Genomic DNA, 15668 nt, shown 5'->3' with positions numbered 1-15668 from the left:
CCAGAAATAATCAGACACCCACTTTCACCGAAAAGCTATTTTAAAATCGGACATATCGAGTGCATAGAGGAGTTCTGTATCTATAATTCTTAAAATAATTGTTATGCTTTTTGTGAACGTTTATCGTGAGTAATTTAGTAAATTGTTAGCAAATTCCTCTGGAAGTATGCTAGTTCTGAACGTCACATGCTAATGTAAAAAGCTGTTTTTTGATATAAATATGAACTTGATTGTACAAAACATGCATGTATTGTATAACATAATGTCCTAGGTGTGTCATCTGATGAAGATCATCAAAGGTTAGTGCTGCATTTAGCTGTCTTCTGGGTTTTTGTGACATTACATGCTAGCTTGAAAAATGGGTGTCTGATTATTTCTGGCTGGGTACTCTGCTGACATAATCTAATGTTTTGCTTTCGCTGTAAAGCCTTTTTGAAATCGGACAGTGTGGTTAGATAAAGGAGAGTCTTGTCTTTAAAATGCTGTGAAATAGTCATATGTTTGAAAAATTGAAGTTTTTGTATTTTTGAGGAATTTGTAATTCGCGCCACGCCTATCATTGGATATTGGAGCAGGTGTTTCGCTAGCGGAACGTCTAGATGTAAGAGGTTAAAATCAATTTTATGCCATTTTTCTCATAAAAAAGCGATAATATTCCGACCGGGAATCTGCGTTTAGGTAAACAGACGAAAGAAAATAAAGCATTCGGTCGACTCGGGCACGCGCCTAAGCCCATAGTACTCTGATCGGCCACTTGCCAAAAGCGATAATGTGTTTCAGCCAGAGGCTGCCTCGATATCGTTCAGCTTTTTCCCGGGCTCTGAGAGCCTATGGGAGCCGTAGGAAGTGTCACGTTAGAGCAAATATCCTCAGTCTTCAATAAAAAGAGCCAAGATGAAACACAACTTGTCAGACAGGCCACTTCCTGCATGGAATCTTCTCAGGTTTTGGCCTGCCATTTGAGTTCTGTTATACTCACAGACACCATTCAAACAGTTTTAGAAACTTTAGGGTGTTTTCTATCCAAAGCCAATAATTATATGCATATTCTAGTTACTGGGCAGGAGTAGTAACCAGATTAAATCGGGTACGTTTTTTATCCGGCCGTGTCAATACTGCCCCCTAGCCCTAACAGGTTAAGTTCCTCGGCGATCACATCACAGACAAACTGAAATGGTCCACCCACACAGATAGTGTGGTGAAGAAGGCTCAACAGCGCTTCTTCAACCTCATGAGGCTGAAGAAATTTGGCTTGTCGCCTAAAACCTTGACAAACTTTTACAGATGCACAATTGGGAGCACCCTGTCTGGCTGTATCACCGCTTGGTACGGCAACTGCACCGCCCTCAACCGCTATGGTCTCCAGAGGGTGGTGCGGTCTGCACAATGCATCACCAGGGGCAAACTACCTGCCCTCCAAGACACCTACAGCACCCGATATCACAGGAAGGCCAAAAAGATCATCACGGACAACAACCACCTGAGCAACTGCCTGTTCACCCCACTACCATCCAGAAGATGAGGTCAGTACAGGTGCATCAAAGCTGGGACTGAGAGACTGAAAAAAAGCTTCTATCTCAAGGCCATCAGACTGCTAAACAGCAATCATTAACTCAGAGAGGCTGCTGCCTACATAGAGACTCATGTCACTGGTCACTTTAAACAATGCCTCTTTAATAATGTTAACATAGCTTACATTACTCATCTCATATGTATATACTGTACCTTATACCATCTATCGCACCTTGCCTATGCCGCTCGGCCATCGCTCATCCATATATTTATATGTACCTATTCTTATTCCATCCCTTTAGATATGTGTGTGTTAGGTAGTTGTTGGGGAATTGTTAGATTACTTGTTAGATATTACTGCACTGTCGGAACTAGAAACACAAGCATTTCGCTACACTCGCATTAACATCTGCTAACCATGTGTATGTGACCAATACATTTTGATTTTGATTTGATTTGAAAATGAAACCACACAGCAATATATTCAATGTACCTAGTTAGTAGATAGTTTATTCAAAATAGTTTCTGGTACCCATCTCTGACCACATACACACTCAGTTTGTACAACTGATGTACAAGACATTTGCCATAACTGTTTTGATCCAACAGATTGTCTGCACAAAGATATTTACACAACATTCGCAGAGACATCGCACAATGTTTGTGTAGCGTGGTTCGTTCTGCTTTGTGTACTTTAATGAGGACACTGCCACAACTGGAGGTCTGCTTGTTGGATCTTTATTTGCCCTGCACACGAAGAGACAACGCACAATATGTTAGCCCTTGATGCAGTCACAGCTCTCAGGCAAATCGCTAGCTGAAGGTCAGGCAAAAGAGCACCAAAAAGAATTAAACTAGTGCTGCATGCACACATTCAGTGCACAACAGCACAATACAAGTAAAATGATATACAACATAATTCCTACAAAATGACAGACATACCTGCGCACGAAGAGACAACGCACAATATGTTAGCCTTTGGCGCAGTCACAGCTCTCAGGCACCTGTGCGAGCACATGGAAACTCAAACACTGTCCCAGGTACCCACAAGTTACAATAGGTACCCTAGTTAGCGAGCTCGGTGAAACATGTTAACATAAATCTTTATATTGTCCACATTGTAACAAAACTTATGGTTGCATAACAGCACATTGTGTAACATTACCACAGTTTTATATTGAACAATTGAGGAACCAAGGACAACATACCTCTCTAGCGGAAGGTCAGACTAAAGAGAACAACAAGGAAAATACAGATAACCCACGATGGACCAAACCAAAATATACACAACTTTTACAATCACGTGTATGTACAATATAGATATGAAAAAGTGTTTGTACACCAAAAAATAACATTAGCTATGCAGCTGTAATTAAATAAAAAAAACACACTGAAGTATTATTATTATTATCAAATGGAAATAGGGAAACAACATCACACTGCTACACAGACAAACAACATTAGGGAAACAACATCACACTGCTACACAGACAAACTCTCAGTTGTATCACAACCATTCTGTCAAATGTGTTGTACATCCATTGTATGACATGGGTGTGTATGAGGCTAAACTCATTTTCTATATTACAAATGTAGGGTCTTAATTTGACTGAACCTTGTTGTAGGAGAACTTCCCTTCAATGCAGGAAAGGTTCAACTTGAAGTGTATTTGAGGATTAAAAAGGCTTCTGAAGTTTGTAATATCCACTTTAAAATTTCAAATAAAAATTTTCCCTTGCAACAAATATATCAACCCCTACAAATATCCATTCATTCACATAATAATTCACATTTCCTGTTGCTGCAGGATTATTTTAAACTGGCTCAAATTAAAATCCTACATCTACAGATACACTACTGAACTTCTGTCTCATTGAGAGGTGGGGGTTAAGGAAGGCTGTGGTCCATCTGTGGTTACCAACTGTTTTGCCTAACATAGTCCCAATGTTTTGCTCATGTAAAACATGTGTCATCCCTCTCTCCAGGAATTGTATTTTTAATATGTTTATAGGTAGGCAAAACAAGAATACTATTTCAAATGTATAAATACCTGAGTTTCCACTAGACACCTTCATTCTACACAGGCCAGAGACAGTCATACTTTACAGAGACAAGACCGTATCATACTCTACACAGCCCTCAGCAGGTAAGAGAGACATAACAACAATTTATCTGAGATGATGATAACACTGTAACAGTTTGTGAGGTTACTAAATGTATGTAACTCATGCAACACTATAGTCAGTTTTCTAGATACAGCTAGATTTGGAATTTGTTTGACCCATTGTAGTATTGCTCTAATATAATTGTTCTGTTGACAAAATGGAGAAGGAGATTTTGGGGAATTGGAATTTGGAACTTTCATTGTGTTACAGTGTTCTGATCTTGATTTCTTGATTGAAAATACTAATGGTCAAAGTGTGAAAACTTAAACTCATACATTTTACACATATCCTCATACATGACAGCATCCTATCACTTCTCCGCTGTCTCTCCTGACCCTGCTGTCACCATAGACATGACACCTCTCCTGCTCCTACTCTCAGCCGGTAAGTATTCAGTCAACCTACTCTACACTGTTACGGAAAACTCAAATTCACATGGTAATTTTAGGTATTACAAGAAAGTTTAAAAAAACTATGAAATGCTTTTTTGCAGCATACTGTAAATGATGGTGCATTTTGTGAAAATTGCTGTATTTTGAGTGGTACACTGTTTTCACTGTAACTTACAGGCAGCCTATTACCTGTAAATTACTGTAAAAAAAAAGAAGCACAGTATGTTTCTGTAAATTCCAAACAAACTTTGGTTGAGCAGTACATTAATGTAAAGTTTACTGTAAAGTGCAGCCAATCTGCTTGCACCAATCCCTTTTAATTGCAGTAAAATACTGTGAATCTACCATTATTTAGAAATGATTCATCTGACTTTATTATTAAGTGAATAAAAGCAACAGGCCCTGTGCGTCTCTTCAGGATCTAGTCAAGGTAGCGAGCCTTGCATCACCACTCAGTTTGACTATAACGATATAAGACCAGATACAGATAGCTAATCTTGGCAACCAATGTCCTAGCATTAATTTATTGAGGCAAGTAGATCAGGGATGTTAAGAAGGAACCCAAGCATATGCTATGTGTGTAGTGTAAATAACAACTACCATTAGACCTACTAAATGATGAACGTACAGTCATTCAAATAATTACTCTGTAAAATGTGAAATGCATTTACTCCATTCAACTAGTCCAATGTATTAGTCACAACAGAATTGACACTCAAACAATTACAGTGTACATGAAATACATGATAAATTACAGAAGACACAGCGTTATTGACTAACAACTAAATAAGACTTAATGTGGTGTTGTGGAAATTCTTACACAGGGACACTCAAAGTCAATCTTAAATGAATCATTGTTTATTGTCAGCGTGCTGGAGAGGTTCCAACCAACTCAATGCACCATAGTACACATGTCAATCAGGAGCTCTGCCTGGGCAGTCCCAGCAGTTATCTTATATACAGCTATTCACAGACAAGTTATAACAGCATGATTTAGCATAAATACTTAATCATTACCATTTTGTTTCATTCATGTGACTGATCAATACTGGTTCATAATATGTGACAGACCAATACCTCATGAGGCTTCTTCTCTCTAAGCTGAGACCTTGAAACTGAGATACCTTTAGTTCGTTCTCAAAACAAGGTATGGGCGTACTGCCAAATTGTCGTTATTGATAGTGAGGATATGTTCAGTCAACCAATTGCATGAACACAGAAATTGGTTTATAGAACAGCACACATATAGAACACAGAAATTAGTTATAAGAAAAGCACAAACATTAAAATTCCATTACAGTGGTTACATGTGTCTCAGTTCAGAATAATCTCTAAGAGAAAAACTGTATACGTTTCATACACACTGAGCTGTCACACTCTGACCTAAGAGAGCTGTTTTTTCACTGTTTAGTTAGGTCAGGGTGTGATATGGGTGGGCATTCTATGTTTAGTTCTTGTTTTTCTATTTCTATATTGGAGTTTTGGGATGATCTCCAATTAGAGGCAGCTGGTTTGCGTTGTCTCTAATTGGAGATCATATTTAAGTTGGGTTTTTTTCTTTTGTGTTTTGTGGGTAGTTGTTTTCCGTATAGTTGTCTGTTGCCTGACGGAACTGTTTGCTGTCGTTTTGTTTCTTTGTAAAAGTGTTTAGTTTTCATTAACCTCTCTGGGCTAGGCGGGACGAATTCGTCCCACCTACGTAACAGCCAGTTGAATCCTGTGGCGCGATTTTCAAAACCTTTGAAATGCTATTACTTCAATTTCTCAAACATATGACTATTTTACAGCTATTTAAAGACAAGACTCTCGTTAAATCTAACCACACTGTCCGATTTCAAAAAGGCTTTACAACGAAAGCAAAACATTAGATTATGTCAGCAGAGTACCAAGCCAGAAATAATCAGACACCCATTTTTCAAGCTAGCATATAATGTCACAAAAACCCAGAAGACAGCTAAATGCAGCACTAACCTTTGATGATCTTCATCAGATGACAACCCTAGGACATTATGTTATACAATACATGCATGTTTTGTTCAATCAAGTTCATATTTATATCAAAAAACAGCTTTTTACATTAGCATGTGACGTTCAGAACTAGCAAATTCCCCGCAAACTTCCGGGGAATTCGCTAACAATTTACTAAATTACTCACGATAAACGTTCACAAAAAGCATAACAATTATTTTAAGAATTATAGAAACAGAACTCCTCTATGCACTCGATATGTCCGATTTTAAAATAGCTTTTTGGTGAAAGCACATTTTGCAATATTCTACGTACATAGCCCAGGCATCACGGGCTAGCTATTTAGACACCCGGCAAGTTTAGCACTCACCAATATCATATTTACTATTATAAAAGTTTGATTACCTTTTGTTGTCTTCGTCAGAATGCACTCCCAGGACTGCTACTTCAATAACAAATGTTGGTTTGGTCCAAAATAATCCATCGTTATATCCGAATAGCGGCGTTTTGTTCGTGCGTCCCAGACACTATCTGAAATGGTAAATCAGGGTCGCGTGCATGGCGCAATTCGTGACAAAAAAAATCAAAATTTTCCATTACCGTACTTCGAAGCATGTCAACCGCTGTTTAAATCCATTTTTATGCCATTTTTCTCGTAAAAAAGCGATAATATTCCGACCGGGAACGTCCATTTAGCTAAACAGAGGAAAGTAAACAAAGCTTTCGGTCAACGCGGGCACGAGCCTGAGTCTCACAGTACTGTAACCAGCCACTACCCAAACACGATACTTTTTTTCAGCCAGAGCCTGCAAAGCCACGATTCAGCTTTTTACCGCCTTCTGAGAGCCTATGGCAGCCATAGGAAGTGTCACGGGACAGCTAAGATCCTCACTCTTCAATAAACAGAGACAAGAAGAACGACACCTTGTCAGACAGGCCACTTCCTGCATGAAACCTTGTCAGTTTTTTGCCTGCCAAATGAGTTCTGTTATACTCACAGACACCATTCAGACAGTTTTAGAAACTTTAGGGTGTTTTCTATCCATATCTAATAAGTATATGCATATTCTAGTTACTGGGTAGGAGTGGTAACCAGATTAAATCGGGTACGTTTTTTATCCGGCCGTGAAAATACTTCCCCCTATCCCAGACAGGTTAAAGAATAATCATAAGCAATCAACACGCCGCGCCTTGGTCCCCTCTATACGACGCCCATTACAGGAGCTTGCTAACAAGTTCTCAAAATATGAGCGAACTCATTGCCCTTTTAGCCAAATTGAAGCAGCAACTCACCCCCAACCTAAATTAAAATGTCTTTGCACTTTGTTAGGAAAAACAATAGACAGGAACAACACACCCAGATTCTAATCTAATCAACACAATTTAAATGATAGGAGTGCACCCCATATTTGCTCCTTATTTGAAATGACCACACCTCTTCACACCTCTCCTTCTGTCAGTGACCCCAGGACATCTGTGGGAACGTCTCTTCCTAAAGATTGCCACGACAAAGATGTGACTCTCTCCTGTGAGATATATATACAGTATAGCCATCCATGCAAACAATGTCATGAATCCTCAAGCTGGGCCTCGGAGCCAGCAAATTGCAATTTGAGAGTGTCACATTCACTCATTTTCCACTACAGAAGAATTGAAATGTGTACTGTATAATACAGGCTGTATATATCTCAGAGGGTAGTGTGTATGGCCCAGTACATCACTAGGGCCAAGGTTCCTGACATCCAGGGCCTATATACTAAGCAGTGTCAGAGGAAAACCCAAGATTTTTTCAAAGACTCCAGTCACCCAATTCCTAGACTGTTCTTTCTGCTACCGCACAGCAAGCGGTAACAGAGCGCTAAGTCCAGGACCAAAAGGCTCCTTAACAGCTTCTAACCCCAAGCTATACGGCTGATGAACAGTTAATCAAATGGCCATCTGGACTATTTAAGTTGACCCCCCACCCCTCCTTTGTTTTTACACTGCTGCTACTCGCTGTTTATTATCTATGCATAGTCACTTTACAAATGAACCTGTACCCCCACACATTGACTCGGTACCAGTACCCCCTGTATATAGTCTCGTTATTGTTATGTACATTTCTTGTGTTAAAACCTGTTGAAGCACCCGTCCCGCATGCGGGATCAACATCCAGCGTAAAATCATTTCACCATGTTCATTACTGAACAATAGAAAAATGTCATCTTTTTTTTTTCAAATATAGGACTATTTTATATCGTTTTATAAATACACCTCTCCTGAATCGAACCACGTTATCCGATTTCAAAAAGGCTTTACAGAAAAAGCAAAACATTAGATAATGTTAGAGGAGTATATCGTCAAAGTATTCACATAGCCATTTTCCGACCAACCACATGCATCACAAATAACCAAAAAACTGCTAAATGCAGCACTAACCTTTGACAATATTCATCAGATGACACTCCTAGGACATCATGTTACACAATACATGCATTCTTTTGTTCGATAAAGTTCATATTTATATATAAAAACAGCATTTTACATCGGCGCGTGACGTTGACTAACTATTTTCCCTCAAATGCATCGCTACACTTTACTAAATTACTATTCGAAAACATTTTAAAAATGTAATATTGTCATTCTAAGAATTATAGATTAACATCTCGTGAAAGCACCCGCAATGCCAGATTTAAAAATAACTTTACTGGGTAATCACACTTTGCGATAAAAGGGGATGCGATACTAAAAGTAGGCTACCGTTACAGGTCAGCACCATCTTGGAACAATCGCATATCAAATCTACTCTTGTATACTATTGTAAATATTCCCTTACCTTTGATTATCTTCATCAGATGGCACTTCCAGGAATCCCAGGTCCACAACAAATGTATTTTCGTTCGAAAAAGTTAATAATTTATGTCCCAATAGCTTCTTGTTGTTAGCGCGTTCTGAAGGCTGCACCAAATGTACCGTCGTCCGCGGGACTTCTCTGTCACCAAAATGCAAAAAAAAAATATTTAAGTTTGTTCAAACATGTCAAATGTTGTATAACATAAATCTTTAGGGCCTCTTTCAACCAGAGCTCCAATAATATTCAAGGGGGACGGTTGCATTGTCTTTCAAAACGTTTCGAAAGGGGAGGGTAGCCAGGGGCGCCAGCGTCATAATGGTGATGGCCCTCCCCATGTGACCAAGATCAACAGCCTGTCATTCTGTCAGTTTTCACAATAGAAGACTCAAACCACTTTGTAAAGACTGGGGACATCTAGTGGAAGCAATAGGAAGTGCTCAATGAACCATAGCTCACGGTGTGATTTATAGGCAAAGTGATGAAGTTGAGTCCGCAATTCAGAATTCCACATCCTGTTACGATCTGTCTCGGGGTTTTGACTGCCATATGAGTTCTGTTATACTCACAGACACCATTCAAACAGTTTTAGAAACTTTAGGGTGTTTTCTATCCACATATATTAATTATATGCATATCCTAGCTTCTGAGTTTGAGTAGGAGGCCGTTTAAAATGGGCACATATTTTTTTCAAAAATCGCTGTAGCGCCCCCTATCCTGGGCGTGCGTCAAGAGGTTTTAGCGTATGGAACATTTCTGGTATTTTTTTATCTCAGCTCATGAAACATTGGACCAACATTTTACATGTTGCGTTTATAGCTTTGTTCAGAGTAAATAGAGCAGTTTACTTGCCCTGGCCTGCCTCTAAATTCATGTTAACCACTTTACAGTGTATCTAACACAGAAATGAGCAACTCCTCTTGCGCCTGATTGTTTGCTGGTCTTCTATTTTGGCTGATACATTGTTGTAACACTGATTGTTCACAGTGAACATACCTGCTTTTCGAGATATAAACCAGACAACGATTTTACAGAAAGAAGAAATTTCGTTAACCCCATCAATAAAAACATACTCTATAGCTACATGTATGACATCACAAACCATGAAACAAACCTCGGTAACACTTCATTTTAAGCTGTCCTTATTACAGTGTAATTACATGTGTAATTACACTCTAACAAGCATTGCAGTTAACTGTAACAACTGATAGTTACACTGTAATAACAACATGTAAATGGTAGTAAGTGCTGTGATCTATAATTACAAAGGTGTAACAATGAATGCTTGTTATCATGCTTGTTACAAATGGGCAGGTTTCCACTAAATTCACAAAGATAGTGTTTTGTTTCTTCTTTTAAACCATAGTACATGTAATGTTTGCCTAAGTACAATGTAATTACTAGGTATTACACAGGATTTAGCTAGTTAAAATGAAGTGTATTTTGAGGGGTAATTGTAATCAATGTGTACATATATAATACATTACCCATCCTGACAACCTGACCCTCATTATAATGTTTCTGGAAGTTTCACTTTATTTCTGTACCTTATTGTGAAATTACCCAGATGGTACACTTTATTTTGGGGGCAAGTGCTAGCAACAACATGGAGTGGAGATATAGCTTGAAAAGTGGACATTCAAGGGTACGTAATTAGAGCCTATTGAGCATAGGATACAATCTCTCAGACACCCAGCTCATCCACGAGGGGTCAAAACCTTTGTGACAGTTGTTACTTTATGCCTCTGAGAACAAATTAAACACTAAGTAGGTTAATTTAGTGAAAACCTGCCCATTTGTAACAAGCATAGTAACAACCATTCATTGTTACAACTTTGTAAATACATACCACAATTACTACTAGTCACATGTTGTTATTACACTGTAACTATGAGATAATACAGTTAACTACAATAGGTGTGAGTGTAATTACACTATAATAAGGACCCCTTAATTAAGTGTTACGAAAACCGCCTTATTTTGTTGGTCATGTGCATGCTAATGTTGAACTTAATCAAATTGTTTTTGTCCTCAGTTGTCTGCTGCACAGTCTCACTCAGCCGCCTCAAACAGTTCCATCTCATTGAAAGGAGTTTAAATTGGACAGAAGCACAGGACGTCTGCCGGAAGAACTATACTGACCTCATCACTTTGTACAATCGGGAGGAATCTGAGCATCTAATACAGTTAAAGGGATCTCATTGCAACACTAAAGCCTGGATAGGTCTCCATCGCAAAGAGCACAGTCTGAAGTGGTCCAATGGAGACATTGTTAATGACACTACATGGTCACCACTTCCAAGCCCGTGCACAGAGCCAATGTGTTCAGCCATACTCAAAGATAATACAACATGGGAGAAATGTACAGAGCAGAAATACTTTATGTGTTACAGAAAAGGTAAAACATTCCATACTACAAAACACATCAGATTTCGTGTTTCCTTGCGCCTCACCAACATCCAATTCATATTAATATATTTCTTCAACAATATCAAGATATAATTATTTTATATCAAACTAAGTTGAGTAGAGTAAAATGTTAGTCCATTCTCTGTGTGCAGGGTCTGGTGATTACTTCCTGATTGAACAGAACATGACCTGGTATAAGGCTCAGAGTTACTGCAGAGAGAACTACACTGACCTGGTCAGCATCGGGAATGAGGGACAGAAGGAGGAAGTGAAGAACGAAGGGATGAACAGCACCACTCCTTACTGGATCGGCCTGCTGTATGATGACTGGGAGTGGTCTGATGGAGGGAGATCTGCCTACAGAAACTGGTCCACAGAGTACGTTCCATATTCCTATCCTCAAGCAGGACAGAATCACGCTGTTCTTGACCAGCCTCAAAAAGGTATACTCACAGTGGGAAATGGAGGTTCTGAAGAATGTACAATCTGCTCTGAAGGTAAGTTGTCAAAGAGGGTAAGGGAAAGCCGCACACTCTAAGAGCTCAGATGCAAAAATGTAATAACCAACGTTTCGACAGCAAAGCTGTCTTCATCAGGGTATCATCACAAACACTGCGAGATGAGTCATGTATATAGTGTCAAGAGACACACAGGTGTTTGTAATCATGGCCAAGTGTGGCCTAATATCATTGGTTAACTCAAATATTTTAAAAAAAATGGCATACAAAGAACATACAAAAAGACAAACAAATGGATACCATACGATCATAGCATTTGTAGTCTAAAATGTATCTAACAAACAATTACAATGGCAAAATCACAATAATCACAAGAATGGCTTCAGATCAAAGTCTATGTTGAGACCGAAGGGAGCAAGGGTCTTTAAATTAAAGATCCAGGCAGCCTCTCATTTTAACAATAAATGATCAAGGTCACCCCCTCTCCTCGGGAGGGTGACATGTTCGATGCCAATATAACGCAGAGACGAAATCAAATGTTTTTTTTTTGTATGTTCTTTGTATGCCATTTTTTTTTAATATTTGAGTTAACCAATGATATTAGGCCACACTTGGCCATGATTACAAACACCTGTGTGTCTCTTGACACTATATAAATTACTCATCTCGCAGTGTTTGTGATGATACCCTGATGAAGACAGCTGTGCTGTCGAAACGTTGGTTATTCAATTTTTGCATCTGAGCTTTTAGAGTGTGCGGCTTTCCCTTATTTTCTAGTTTTCTACTCCGCTAGCCAGCACCTCGCCTTTATAGGTGTGCGTTTCTTTTTTCTAAGTTGTCAAAGAGGAACATAGTCAAACTGCTTCTTATTTGAATGAAAGGTTGTTACTCTATATTGATAGTAGCCTACCTGTTTTAGAGACTGGTTTTTTATTTGAATTTCGGATGACTGACGTGCCCAAACAAAACTGCCTGTTACTCAGGCCCAGAAGCTAGGATGTGCATATACTTGGTAGTATTGGATATAAAACACTCTGAAGTTTCTAAAACTGTTACAATAATGTCTGTGAGTATAACAGAACTGATATGGCAGGTGAAAACACAAGGAAAATCCATCCGGAATTATAATTTTTTTGAGGTCACAGGCCATTTCAGTGCTAGCCTATGGGAAATACAAATAGATAGGACCCAGATTGCAGTTCCTATGGCTTCCACTAGATGTCAACAGTCTTTGGAAAGGGTTTCAGGCTTTTTTGAAAAATGAGCAAGTAGTTGAAAAAACTACAAGGTGTTTCTCATTAGAAAAGTGGTCTTGTTGGCGCGTGAATGAAGTGCACGCTCTTCGTTACTTATCTTCCCTATTGAACATACTATTCTCTGTCTTAAATATTATCATTTATTTAGATATTAGAGTACCCGAGGATAAATTAGAAACATTGTTTGACTTGTTTGGACGAACTTTACCTGTAACTTTTTGGATTCGTTTGTATGCATGTTGAACGAGTGGATTACTGAGATCATTGGCGCCAACTAAACGGACAATTTTTGGATATAAAGAAGGACTTAATCTAAAAAAATGACCGCTCATTGTGTAGATGGGACCCTTGGGATTGCAAACAAAGGAAGATTTTCAAAGGTAAGTTGATTTATTTAATCGCTATTTGTGATTTTGTGACGCCTGTGCTGGTTGAAAAAGTATTTTGATCTGGGGCGCTGTCCTCAGATAATCGCATGGTATGCTTTCGCCATTGGATTAACAAGAAGTTAAGCTTTTAAATGATGTATGACACTTGTATTTTCATGAATGTTTAATGTTACGATTTCTGTGTTTTAAACCTCATGCTCAGCAATTTCACCAGGTGTTGTCGTAGGTATCCCCTAGCGGTTCATGCACCCAAACAGGTTAAGCGGACTGAACGCTGCACTCCCTTTTCTCTTCACTTGTCAAGTCAAACACAATGCAAGCTATCATGCTATCACGTTAGTTCCACCGGGCTATAATGTTATTGAACTATTACTGAAAGGATGTGCCTCCTTATCTTGCCCCTAAAATCTGAGAGTTAAAATGGGTACTAAAACAAGTTCATATGAAAAAGTTAAATATCTTGAATAACACATTTATGTCTTTCGGGATCAGTTCGTATCCACGTCATCAGTGAAAGAAAGTCTTGGGAACAGGCTCTGGACTACTGCAAGAATAACTACCATGGACTGCTGCATATTGAGACAGAAGAAGACCTGGGGGCGATCAAGCAGAAGTTCAATGGAACTGATTTTACTGGTCCTCTGTGGGTGGGTCTGAGACAGAGCCGTCTCTTTGGGTTCTGGGTCTGGACCAATGGGCTGCCAGTGGGGTGGAGTAACTGGGAGGGAGACAGACAGCCTGAACAGCCTCGGTCCAACCATTGTGGTGCCATGGCAATGAAGGAGGGATACAAGTGGAGTGATCAGGATTGTCTGTCCAATCACTACTTTATTTGTGAAGGATAATTTATAGAAATTTCCCCGTTGTTAATTTAATTAACTGTCTTTACCATTCCTCACATTTTGATTGATATCTGTTTTTTTAGGTAATTTCTGATTGAAATCACATTTAAAAGTCTTTTTTTATGTTGAACCTTTCAGCATGCAATGCAATGTACAATACACCGTGTCATTGATATAACTTGTTCTCAAAAATCTTTGAGTAAAATTGTGTGATATTTCAGATATTTTAAACATTTAAAACAATAAAATGTAAATAATTATGTCATGTGGTTAAAATATGATATTCTCTTGTCAAAACATGTTTGCCATTAAGTAAACTCGTTTATCCTAGATTTACCCATAGTCATCCCTATTGTAACTATGGGTTAATGTAAATAATACTCTAGATGGTCTAAATACCATTATATTTAATTAATAGTATCATGCATGTTAACGATGACTAATGTGGCGGATGAATCAGAATTAGTTGGGTAACATGGAGAATTAAGATGTTTTATTTGCAAACATTGTCTTCATATTTGAATGTGTCTTTACCTACCATGTGAAGGGATGGCGTGATTAATGGGGAACCAATTAATCGTCTCCACAATGTCTGTGCGCAAGTCACTCCCCTCAGTGAGCTTGTCCAGGAGTGGGAACAAGAGATGTCTTACTGAGGATGGGCCTCTATGAGATAGCACTGACAGAGGAGATTTATGGTGTATTTTGATAAGAACGCCTAAAAAGCATTCCAGAGGACATGCGCTAATAGTTCTGTTCTATACCGTACCAATGAGGGATGGTTCTAGGGAGACCAGACACTGGTCTATATAATGACTCTGTGGATATAGCAGTTGCTGTCTGCTGTGTTTTATAGATATCTTTTCATACAAAACTTAATCTTGTGACCCATTCTATGTATCTGTGGTTCGTCATGTACGTTGAGAGGGGTGGACCTTGAGTATAAAAGCTCTTTGTATTGAAGGTGTAGTCACCTTATCAATGGCATCATTGAAGGTCAAGTGCTTTTGCAAAAGTATCTTAATAATTAAAGATGTAGTTAACTCGGACTGGTGTGTTTGAAACTCTCCTCATTTGGTAATGCAGAAATTAGCTACCACACTAAGGAAATAAAAATGATAGTAAAGTAATATATTTTATATAATGGATATTGTAGGAATAATGGAAATACTGAGATTGTTTTTCTATTGTATCTCTTCTCCCAATTTCTGTTCCCAACTTGAAAAAAATAAACAAAACATAAGAGATGTTTTTGTCTTCTATTAAACAGACATAAACACAGTAGATGTTGCAACAAGATGTCCATATGAGTAACTCTAGGACATAACATATGGATGAGTGTATGCCACCATCTTGCCTATTTCAAGTTCTCTCACTGATTGAGACAGGTGGGTGTCCATCCCCAAGTGCCACATGTCTGGATGACAGACACCTGCCTCGATCAATG

At 38.7% G+C, this 15668-nt stretch overlaps 1 protein-coding gene across 1 annotated transcript; it reads left to right on the top strand.

Annotated features, from left to right (window-relative positions):
* The first annotated feature begins 3601 nt into the window (after nucleotides 1-3601).
* LOC106576128 (secretory phospholipase A2 receptor-like) lies at nucleotides 3602-15454 on the top strand. The gene is made up of 5 exons (XM_045699731.1): nucleotides 3602-3658; nucleotides 3981-4061; nucleotides 10903-11265; nucleotides 11429-11773; nucleotides 13872-15454. The coding sequence occupies exons 2-5, from the start codon at nucleotides 4031-4033 to the stop codon at nucleotides 14222-14224; spliced, it is 1092 nt and encodes a 363-aa protein (XP_045555687.1). The 5' UTR covers nucleotides 3602-3658; nucleotides 3981-4030; the 3' UTR covers nucleotides 14225-15454.
* The last annotated feature ends 214 nt before the right edge of the window (nucleotides 15455-15668 follow it).

The sequence above is a fragment of the Salmo salar genome, chromosome ssa17 (assembly GCF_905237065.1).
Source record: "Salmo salar chromosome ssa17, Ssal_v3.1, whole genome shotgun sequence".
Lineage (NCBI taxonomy): Eukaryota > Metazoa > Chordata > Actinopteri > Salmoniformes > Salmonidae > Salmo > Salmo salar.
This window is presented reverse-complemented; position numbering and strand designations above follow the sequence as displayed.

What these genes read in the sequence shown, in the direction of transcription:
- LOC106576128 (XM_045699731.1), top strand. Translation starts at nt 4,031, where the DNA reads ATGACACCTCTCCTGCTCCTACTCTCAGCCG. An exon ending in CCTGCTCCTACTCTCAGCCG is followed by an intron (nt 4,062 to 10,902) that starts GTAAGTATTCAG and finishes TTTTGTCCTCAG; the next exon opens with TTGTCTGCTGCACAGTCTCA. An exon ending in ATGTACAATCTGCTCTGAAG is followed by an intron (nt 11,774 to 13,871) that starts GTAAGTTGTCAA and finishes TTTCGGGATCAG; the next exon opens with TTCGTATCCACGTCATCAGT.